This window comes from Rhodamnia argentea, chromosome 8 (assembly GCF_020921035.1).
Source record: "Rhodamnia argentea isolate NSW1041297 chromosome 8, ASM2092103v1, whole genome shotgun sequence".
NCBI classification, from domain to species: domain Eukaryota; kingdom Viridiplantae; phylum Streptophyta; class Magnoliopsida; order Myrtales; family Myrtaceae; genus Rhodamnia; species Rhodamnia argentea.
This window is the reverse complement of record NC_063157.1, coordinates 22335216-22346993: the sequence shown is the minus strand read 5'-3', so window position 1 is coordinate 22346993 and position 11778 is coordinate 22335216. Positions and strand designations below refer to the sequence as shown.

Sequence of the window (11778 nt, the reverse complement as noted above, 5' to 3'; positions counted from 1 at the left end):
TCGTAAGCGATGGGTCAACAAATCAGATCCAATAGTCGCATGCTAATTCACGACACAAAAGCAATATCACCAGACCAAAAGCTTTCACCTCAAGCTCGAAAAATGCGGTGAACAAAAAGAAGAGCAACAAATCCGAATAAGAGAATACATATACATCCATCCCAAAGCAACCACCATCCGACTCAACTCAAAACTCCTCGTCACACACTAATCTCAAAAGGAAGGGAAAGGATCCAAAAAGTTTCGGATTGAATGCCGCAACACAATACATCTAAACCAAAAAAAAAAAAAAACACCTATTTCATCATTAAATATAACAAAAAGTCATTTATCTATATTACCCGCTCCTTCTGACAAAACAACGGACTCTATATCCGGCTCATCAAGTGAAAGACTTGCAACTTGAAGCACTCCAACACCTTCAAACGTGTCAAATGCATCGCCACCAATATCTCACATCTTGGTCTCTCCTTCTAAATATTGTGGTTGTTTCCTTGATAGAACACGAAAGTTGCTATGAATGAAAACCAAATCTTTTGCACGTCTTGCTAAGGGCCCGAGGAGAGGGTGGCAGCCACGAGGTGAAGATCGGCGTCAAGGGGAGGTGAGGCGACGGAGCGAGAGCAACGAGAGACAAACGCGAAACAGAGAGGACTCGGAGAGGGGACGCTCGACAACAAGAGCAAACTCAGCAAAGACAGATTGGGGAGGCCGAAAATTAGGTCACAATTTGGACTTTTAGAATTTGACCCTTTTAACCCCGGACATGCGAGTCTCGCGCATGTCCGTGAGTTTGACCCCGTGTCGATGTCGGGGCACGTGTTGACCACGTGTTGTTAACACCTAAATTTTAATTTTCCTTAAATTATTCATTTTTCATAAAAAAAAATGAGAATTAACTTTAGTTCTCGCCAAAAATAATTTTCATGCATAACATATTTAATTTTTCTCAAGCATTGCATTAACATTTATTTGGATCGACGACAGAAAAATGGAGCCTAAATTGACAAACAGTGGACCTGAGCTTCCATGTAATTTTTAGCAATAATTGGAGGAAATCCTCGAAATTTACAATGCCATTAGGGGGTTGCTTTCATTGTCAGTATATAGCCACAAAAAAAAAAAAAAAAAAGAGGACTAAGCCCATAATGATGAAAATTCGTCCAAGCCCATTGGTGAAAAGATCTCGGATCTTATGAAAATGCAGATTTTTCGGGTGAGAGGACGGAAAGAAATATTGCACAAGAGACAATCTCATACGTAAAGACATAGTTCACCCTATTATTTGAGCAATATTTCTTTTATGAAAGCATGGCACGTTCTTCTTGAGGGCATATGGACTTGCAATACACAAAAAAAATAAAATAAAGGAAAGAGATCTCTTCACGTGTCCATGGGCTTGAGCAGAAAGAAAAAAAGCCACAAAAGGAAATAAAATCTTCTTTCTTTCTCATTAACCTAGACTCTGTCGCTTATAAAAGAGACCCATGAGCGACTGAAGAGAGGGTGAATTTTTTGGAGTGGGACATGAGAATTTTGAGAGAGAATTGATGGAGAGAATTCGCTGCTGGTCAACACCATCTACTGAACCTGACGTTTTCTGCTAGATCTTACACTTGCTGGAGCTACGAGACGCCTTCCTCGTCCAATCCCCACACAGCTACTGCTTGAAGATCCAAAGAACAACAAGTCTCGAGAAGCTCCTTCAGTCGCAACTCATGAACTGCGGATCCAAGAAGCAATTCAAAACTGAGAAGTCTGCGACTTGTGGTCCACGAAGAGTCCCTAGTCAACCATTGACATCCTGCTAGTCTTGGTTGTGCTGAGTTGCTCCTGGCTTGCTACTCCCACGTCATAAAAAAAGGGGAACATGTGCTGCGCATTGGAGAACACATGTACAGAAACTTGAGAAAAGTAGAGGTAATATTTATTACTCAAAAGAAAGCCATGTGGATCTCTGAAAATTTTGTCTTCTTCATGTTCAATTCGTGAGTGGACGACTTCAACATCAAAAGTAGAGCTACGAATCCCACTAGTCCGTAGACCTCAGACGGTCCTAATCTGCAAGTCCATCGCACACCAACGAGTCCAGTCCTGAGCCATGCGTGAATCACCTCGAGCAAGTCCCTAGCTAATTGGTTCGTGGAGTGCAATCCTTGGTGAAATTCAAATTAGGAAAGTGTAATTTTGCAAGACAAGGTAAATTTCCCATCTTAAACTTTGATATATTCACTTGCTTATTTTGTAATTTATTTGCATATCCTGAATATTGCATCGAAGTGGATATTTTTTCAAAATATAGATTGATTAGGAAAATTTTCTTTCTTAATCCGCAACTTGTCACACGATCGAGAACGTCCATCTTTAGGATTATTGATGGAATACTCGATTAGGTAAGGATTTGGGTTCAATCATTAATCGTAGGATTACGAATTGAGGATTGACTCAAATATTCGCGAATATTCCAAAACTTGATTGATATATCCACTTTCTTGATTGAATTGATTGGCATATTCACTTTCCCAAATTGATTTGAATTGCTCGGTTGTCGTATCTTTTTTACAATATATCCGTCGCATGATGTAATCTCGAAAATTCTAAAAAAATTGCATTCATCCATTTTCCATATTTAAAAATTGCATATCTTTTAACAATAGCATCATGTAGATAATTTAATTTGCATGCTCCCTTGATTATATTGATTTCTGGATGTTCATTAATTGATTGCGCACCCGCATGATAACCTTTGTTAATGACTTAGGTTAAAATCAATTAATGTTGCCTTCTCAAATGATTTTTCATGAAATAAAATGGTACCGAAAGGGCGTTAGAGTAATCCAGCGTAATCAAATCCCCGAACTCTTAATCTCTAGTTCGTAGGAATAAAATAGTTCTCCCGCTATTTTATTTAGGTTTCTAATCGACCTACCATAAATGATTAGTGGCGGCTCCAAAATTAAAATACATTGCATGTTAATCACTTGAACCTCAAGTTGCGATTTGGTATGGACTTGGGAGAGTCCGAGTTAGGTTAGTTAAATAATTAACCTGATAATCCATTAGCCTAGAAATTTTTCGAACTTTTTAGGTCGCGACACGTGTCCGACGTGCGAAAACTTCCTCCATAGGCGTGTCCATGCTATATAGCTAGGAAGTCGAAGCGAACAGCAGGTTCAACCGAAATTTCTGCAAATCAAGCTAGAAGTTTCCACGGTTCGGCTCGAAAAAAGTTTCAAGATGAAAAAATTGTCTCTAAATTTTCACTCGTATGTAATGTAATTTTTTTAACTTTAATCTATTCAATGTGATCATTGAATTATTCAATTTGACTACTAAAATTTTAATTGATTCAAAATAGTCCTTAAACTTTTGATAAAAAAAAGTCAAATCAGTCCTTTCATACTAAGTTTTCATAATTAGATTATTACTGAGATTTTAGAATGTCTTTTCCTTTTAATCCATTTATAAATAGATAAAGAAATACCGATTTCTTTTCATCACCTTTTTTCTCTATTTGATCTGATAGATCCTTTTATATATATTTTAAGCTTATGATATCTATAATTGAAAAAACTAGAACCTTATTTAGAGTTGTATCGATTAATATTCCTGCAATTTTAATCGCCTAACTTACATCCGCAGCTAAATTTAATTAAGAAAAGATGAAACACAAAATCTACAAACTTTTATCTATGTAAAAGTTTAGGAACAATAAATTAATAAGAGCATGATTATAATAACGACTTACAGATGTTCTTATGAAAACGATAACCTCTAAAATGGCAACACTGCCAGACTCAGGATATAATTCTAAATGAGGACTACTCTATGTTATAGAGATCACATAAGCTGACATAAATTTAAATGGGACCATCGTCAAGTTTATAGAGAGAGAGAGAGAGAGAGAGAGAGAGAGAGAGAGAGCTCAATAAAAAATAGCATTCTTCTGTAACTGTAAAATTTGTGAATATTATCAGATGACAGGTTTGATTTTGTGAGGGACTAAAATGAATAAATTGAAAAGTTGGTGATTATTTTTCCCTAGCATATGGTGGGTGACGTATTTCGAGCTATATTTGATGTGCTCACAAGAATGGTCGGGTTGTTTCCATCACCAACTTCATCATAAATATCTGCACGATTTTTTTTTTTTTTGGGTCTGGTTCAACGCGCTATGTTCCAACTTCGTCATTGAGTACCATGTTGTCGGAATACATTAAAAAAAAAAATCATTTGTTGTTGTATTTTTCCCCTTCACGGTCTTAAAGATTTGCAGTTGACATCAAGGTTGTTTTTTCTTGTTAAAAAATAAATGAAATGGTTTTCAATTGTATGCCCTTTTCTTGGCCCTTTAATCTATAGTTCTCAGGAAATATTATCTATCTAGGGAGTAGATTGCAATAGAGATAAATAACCGATTCTTTTGTGTTCCATCTTTCACATTCATCCATCAGGTGCTTCTAAAATATGGTCAAATGGGGAGTTTTCTTCCAAAAAAATCGTGCACACTTCGACTGTTTTAGCATAGGGGATGGATTGACGGAAGTGGACTTACGCCCAAGATGTGTCTGATTTAATGCGTCTAACAGCTTGAGGGCATGGATTGACTTGAGAAACTGGTCTATGGCTAAGCAAGCGATGGACATGGTTTTCTTCCTCCTCCTCCTCCTCGGAAGTTAGTAATGTGAGAGTCACATAGGTGGAAAGTGGAAATGGATTTGGATTTATAGATTGCTTTAATGATGTTGGATTCATCAGAATGTAATCCTCAGCGTGCCGGAAGCCGGTGACCGTTCGCGAGATGCACCCATCTGGATAGATACAGTGTTGGATAGTTGATTTTCTCTTGACACGAGCTCCCTTTTGGTTTGATATCTTCCTGTGATCCGCCTCTTCTGTGCGAACAGTGATGGTCCTGATGGATGGATTACGAAAAACTGTCGCACGAATAGGAACCCAGACAAGAAAACTGTTGAGTGAATAGCAATGTAAGACAGTAATAACTATTGGTAATTAATGAACGACAGCTGTTGCAGAAGAATGAAGAAAATGAAGGCCAGGCCACGATTGTCACCCTCTTTTTTTTGGTGGGCCTCGATTTTTCAAATGCATTTATGGCGTTTGTTTTATTTGACTTTTTCGTTTGTGTGGTTAATATTGCTTTCTGGACTCTCTTTTGTTTCTTCATTTAATATCGTCAGCCACTGTCCGACTAAACGGGAAATTTTTTCTGTTGCCAAAAACGAAAGGGTGACTCATAACTTGTTTTCCCGATTTAGACATAGATTCAAGAGAAGACCATTATTGAATATAGTAAGGTGAAATGGTAGTGTGACTGGTACATAAAGATCCTTCTTTTTGATACATAGACGAATTCGAAATGTAAGTGAAGTTTATCCGGCTCGCAGCCTCGTAGACACACACTGAAGCAAAAAGCATTTGCATTTTGATAAGTTCTCCCTCCGTATTTTGTTCGTTTCGTTTCACCAAACTTCCAAAGTAAATAGTACATGTCCTGAGGACAAAAATTCGTCCTCAGGACATTTCTCAGGTGACTTTGTGCTGTCGCAGAATCTCATCATCCGGCGGCTATTGTTTCTTCTTGGGAGAAGAAAGCCGGCGCTTCAACCATTCTTCCAACGGCTTCCGGTGGAGCATGTTCATCCGGATGTAAGGACGTCTCCCCTTGATGATCCTCTCGGCGGTTTTCCAGTCTTCATTTAATATCGTCAGCCATTGTCCGACCAAACGGGAAATTTTTTCTGTTGCCAAAAACGAAAGGGTGACTCATAACTTGTTTTCCCGATTTAGACATAGATTCAAGAGAAGACCATCCTTGAATATAGTAAGGTGAAATGGTAGTGGGACTAGTACATAAAGATCCTTCTTTTGATACATAGACGAATTCGAAATGTAAGAGGAGTTTATCCGGCTCGCAGCCTTGTAGACACACACCGAAGCAAAAAGCATTTGCATTTTGATAAGTTCTCCCTCCGTATTTTGTTCGTTTCGTTTCACCAAACTTCCAAAGTAAATAGTACATGTCCTGAGGACAAAAATTCTTCCTCAGGACATTTCTCAGGTGACTTCGTGCCGCCGCAGAATCTCATCTCCGGCGGCTACTGTTTCTTCTTGGGAGAAGAAAGCCGGCGCTTCGACCATTCTTCCAACGCTTTCCGGTGGAGCGTGTTCATCCGGATGTAAGGACGTCTCCCCTTGATGATCCTCTCGGCGGTTTTCCAGTCTTCTGCAACCCCAAGAGCCACCAGCAGAGCACATGACACCGCCACGCTCCGTCCGTGACCTGCAGATGAGTTCAAAGAGAGGCTTTTCACGAGCCGATGCAAACAGTTGAATGACAACACCAAATGAGGACCGAAGTATCCCCTTCCATACCATGGGCACAATGAACGAACACAGGCCTGTTCCGCGCCCTCTTCCCGCACGCCCACTTCACGGCGGACTCAATCTCCCCCGGCCCCGGGGACCGCGTGTCCCAAGTCGGGACGCAGAAATACGCGCGCCCGCGCAGCTCGGGCCTTAGCGGGAACTCGCAGGTGCAGTCGACGATCGCCGGGTCGCCGGGGGGCGACTTGTCGAGCGAAGACGGCCACCCGCCGACGTACACGCCCTCGCAGATCTCGCTGTATGGATCCTCCCCGCTCCTCAGCCTCCTGATTGCGGAGAAAGCCCAGGCGAAGCACAAGTAAGGACTGAAGACGACGATCGACCAGACTGGGAGAGACCCATCTGGGTTCTTGCCCAGAAGCTGAGGGAGGTTGATCGATGGGTGGGAAGCGAGCGAGACGAGCAAAGACACGAGAGACGCGTACAAGAAAGGTAGGGACAACAATGCGAAGCCGAAGCTTCTGAGGAATGCGAAGAAGAGGAAAAAAACTGTGGCCTGCAATCCACCCAGAAATGATATGCCCACTCCCATATTAGTTTTTCTAACAAGAATCGAACTGCGTGTCCTTCCAAAGTCAAGCACAGGTTCTTTCTCTGGGCTGAAAGAGTGCGTGCAAGGGGAGTGAACTCAAAGAAGTGAAGAACAAGATTTCGCGATTCTTAACCGGAATGGTCTGGATGGCCTCCTCGCAGGGCCGTGTCGTTCAACATTTAACCAAGGGACTTTGAAAAAAATACAAATACTTTTGGGCTAAAGGCTTTTTTCAAAATGCAAGTAGTATTTAATAAAATGTATTTTAAAAACACATTGAAAAACAACTTTGACGTAAATGCTGGTTGGTGAAAAATGCATTTTGTAAAGTATTTTTACTTTTTAAAAAAAAGCCGTGATCGGCGGCAATCGATGGTGGTGGGGGCCATGGCGGCAAGCGGCTGTCGGCGGCGATCGGTGGTGGGCGGCTGGCCATTGTCGGCGAGCGACAATGATCGATGGTGGGCAACGGCAAGCAACAGCGGGCGAGCGGTGGTCGATGGTAGGCGGCGGTTAGCGGCGACGGATGGCGGCAGCGGTCGGTGGCGATGGACGGCGGTTTACTGCGGTCGGCGGTGATGGGTGGAAGGGGTGGCAAGCGGTGGCTGGTGGATGGTGGCGATGGGCGGCGACAGGTGGCAGCAAGCTAAGTTGACAAATTTAAAAGAAAAAAATTAGTTGTATTTCGCAAAGTCTTTTAGCTCAAAGTACCTTTAGAGGTACTTTGAATTAAAGGACTTTGGAGAGCATTTGAGATGCAATTGCATCTCTCCAAAGTGAATTAAAAAATGAACCTAACATCATTTGTATTTTGCAAAGGGACCTTAGAGCCCCAATGCTCATTCCCAATCTTGAACTAAATAGGACCGTAATTTGTTCATATGAGCTACTTCAAAGTTGAACCGAACCGCCGGCTTGACTGAAACTCTAGCACAACAAGCCGGACTTCTCTTATGGTTCGGTCCGAGAAAAGGTCTCGAGATGGGATGAAGATACGGCACATGACATATTTCAAGCTATTTATAATACGAAAAAAAATGACGCAAAGAGTCTTCGAACTTTGGATCAACGTGCCACGTGGTCCCGAACTTTAGCCCGACAAGTAATATCATCCTTGAAATTTTAATTTATTCAATGTGGTTCCTAAACTTTTGGTATATATTCAAACTAGTCCCTGGACTATATTCAAATTTGAATATAAATGATCTTATATAGTCTAGGGACTAGTAGTTTGAAGATTTATCAAAACTTGAATAACCATATTGAATAAATTAAAAGTTTATGAATCACATTACATATTAGATTAAAATTCAGAAACTAGGCTTCCCTCTCTAGAGTAGCCATGCTCCTCGAGTGGCCTCTCTTCCTCCATTCAATGCATTCATGGCATATCATTAGCATCCATTCCCTATGGTTCTTGAGGTTGTTCCTTTCGAATAAACGCCTTTCAAGAGAAAGGCCTCTTCTGGCTTAAGGTTTTTTAGGTCTTCTACGCGCGGGCATATCCTTTCTTTCTTCTAACTAGGGTGGGGACATCCTTCTGCCCAGATCCCCGAAACCAACAACGTTCAACTGTCGTTATCCTTTATCATAATATAGGGTTGGCCAATGAAGATGTCGAATGCCCAAAAAAAGATCAAAGACTTGCCATCCTATAGCCGTGGGCTTTTTGGTTTGATCAGACGGCTTCGCCGTTCTCATCTTTCACCAATGCGTACGCGATTAGGATGTGGTTCGGTCCAGGATTGGCGCAGGCCGGCTGGTTTAACTTTCTCCCCTTTTCGGGAAATGAGTAAGACGCAGAAGGCCAAAACGGTGCCGTCTTACATACATACGTACCCCCGACTGCTTCGAAGCGGCGCATGAGAAGCCCTCAAGCTGACGCTTTGTCTCATTTGGACCATGCCATCGGAATCATAAATAATAAGGAAAAACTAATCTCTCATTAACAATAACGAAATAACAAAAAAATTACCCAAAACGCTAAATTATACCCACCGTGACAATAATATACCAAAAAAAAAAAAAAACCGTGCCGTCAAAAACTCCGAACTTGTAACTGTGTGACAAATGTATCCTCTGTAACTAAACTTTGCCAACTATAACACCAATTTTCCAAGATTTTTTCTATGGGTATTGTACTTGGGTGACAAATATATCCTCTGTTACTACCACAAAATCCTAGATTTTTCCCAAGGCAATACTAATGCCCCAAACTTTTTTATTTTATTTTACGTATTAGCCATATCTCAAACTTGTAGCAGGGACCAAAAAAATTTCAATCGGAGTTCTTTCCAAGATGGCTGTAAAAATCCAATATGGCGGCTTGCATGGACCAAACATGGATACGGTCCGGCAAATGATTGAGGGTTTATCACACTAGTACAAGTTTAAGGGTTTTCGATGACACAAAAATTTTTTTTTTTTTGAGTCATTGATGCCTCACTAGTAGATCGGTCAAACAAACGTGTAGGGTAAAAAATAGTTTCATCCAATTTGACCCTATATTGATCAATTTATATGCAACACAAATTTAGGGACTTATAGTCGGATGGGCTTATGTTCTACTTTTTATTAATTTTTTTTCCTTAAATTGTTGTTTTTGAAAAACGAGCGACTCTGTAGATCGGCTCACCAAGTCAGTGATGGAGCTGGGGTGCTCGAGTTGGGTCATGGGCCGAGGCTTCATGTTGCTCACGAGCAACGTGAAAAACGTGGGTGAGTACCGTACTAACAGACCAGAACACTTGCATGCACGAGTTCGAGGGTCAGGTTACGGATGCCGGACGAGGCATGTGAGCCTCACGACGAGGCGAAAGGTGGTGGATCTTGCCCAGGTGATGAGAAATGCACTCTTCCTCAATATAAAAAAGTAGGATACGTAAAAAGACCTAATGAATTACAAACAAATTAAACATGAAAACAATTAGCGCAAAAAGAAATTACTGAAGAATTCGAAAACTCGGCTTGGTCCGAAAACCTCCCGAAATCCCTTAGCCGGGGATGGTATCAAACCGCTTTTGGGCTTGACGGACCGCTAAGGGCCCGCATGGTAACCATTCTCATTCTCTGATTCTCATTTTGATCCGGAAAAACCGATTCCGGTTCAAATGAATTTTTTGATTCTCATTCTGAATGAGTTTTAGAAAATCAGAACGTGTTTGATAACTGTACAAAATTTATGTTTCAAAAAAATGATTCTTTCCCTATTTTTTCATTTAAGTCAAATAACTATGCGGTTAATTTATAAAATTTCATCCTAAATTAAAGACTAATTTTCAATGCACACTCAAATAATTTAAAATACATTATTTTTTTAGCATGTCATGAATGAAATACAAATTTTAATACACAATGTTTAAAGTTCTTTAAATGTTGCATTTTCTAAATACATAGAAACATCTTGTGACGCACGGCTACCAGTATGCATGTTGGATGCCCTCATCTTCTGCAATATTCTTTGTATGAGAGTGAAATCTATGAAATCTATGAAATTTAGGCCCAACTTTATGGAAATAAGGTCAAACTAGCATAATCTAAGCTTTTTCTATTTTTTAGGATTTTCTAAATTTTGTGTTATTTTTTTTAAAAAATTATTTGTTATTTATATTTATATTTATATTTATACTTTATTTTTATTAGGTAGAGGGGAAAAAATGACGAGAAAATTACAAGGAAAAAGTGAGAGATGCAAAACTTCATTCTGTTTGCTATTTTCAAAAGTCATTTTTTTTTTCCGTAAGCAACTTTTTTTTGTTTTTGGATTTTACTCTAAAATTGATTCTGATTCTCCAAAAATGATTACGGGAATAGAATCAGAATTATTTACGTTACCAAACAGCATTCTCATTTTTTACTGTGCAGGGATGAGAATCAGAGAATGAGAATGATTACCATGCAGGCCCTAAATGAACGATTTCGACCCGCATCATAGTGACCAAAAGCAAACATGTTTGGTCGGAAAAAAGATAAAAAAAAAAAAACAAACAAACATTGTCAAGTCATATAATCTAGACTCTTGGCAGAAAATGAAATAACAAACTCACTCGGTTTACGAGTTGTTGTTTCAAAATTATGCCTTCCTTTTGGCATTAAAACCAAAAAAGATGGCAACGTAGAAGTTCGAAAGGACACCCGTCGGCTTGTTCGACATTGGCTGGTGGTTGATATGGTTTGGGCGAATGGTTCTAATAAACCGAGGCCATGTCGAGTATTCACTAAAACTTTAGAGGTAGTTAGGCATTTATATTTTGGACCCATTTGAATGTGTTTTTTTTTAAACTTTAGACAATGTATAGATGACCTGGCCTACTAGGTGCATTTGTTAGGGGGGACAAGCTTCGTGAAAAATGAAAGGAATACGGTTTATTTTCCTTTCTTTGATGATATGTGACCAAAATCATTTTATGAAATTCGGATCTCATTTGAAGAATAATTTTAATCTTATAATTTTATCTGAGGCAAAAAAAAAAAAAATTACTTTTTTAAACAAATTTTTATATTACATTATTTTTTTGTATCATATTATTTTTTATTTTTGTCTTTTTCTTCTTCCTCGGCGATGATCGGCAATCGGCAACACAAGATCGAGCTCGCTATGTGATCGGCGACGTCAAGCGTGCTAGGATCCAGCAAGGCCCAACCTCGTGTGGCCGGTTGCTGAGGCTTGGCAACTGGTGAATGAAGAAGAAAAAGAACAAAATTCAAAAAATAAAAATAAATAAGTTATAAATAAAATATAAAAAAAAAAATTGATGCGCAACTCAAGAGAGTGTTTTCACCTATTTAGATTTAGGGATTCACTTTTCTAATTTTATGCTTGATTTTTTCGTTGATCA

The 11778-nt window shown here is 39.6% G+C and overlaps 1 protein-coding gene across 1 annotated transcript; it reads right to left on the bottom strand.

Moving 5' to 3' along the window:
- Positions 1-6119: 6119 nt before the first annotated feature.
- LOC115755728 (uncharacterized protein YnbD-like) lies at positions 6120-6940 on the bottom strand. Its single transcript, XM_048284337.1, has 2 exons — positions 6397-6940; positions 6120-6304 (listed from the first exon to the last, which is right to left on the bottom strand). The coding sequence occupies exons 1-2, from the start codon at positions 6938-6940 to the stop codon at positions 6120-6122; spliced, it is 729 nt and encodes a 242-aa protein (XP_048140294.1).
- Positions 6941-11778: the final 4838 nt, after the last annotated feature.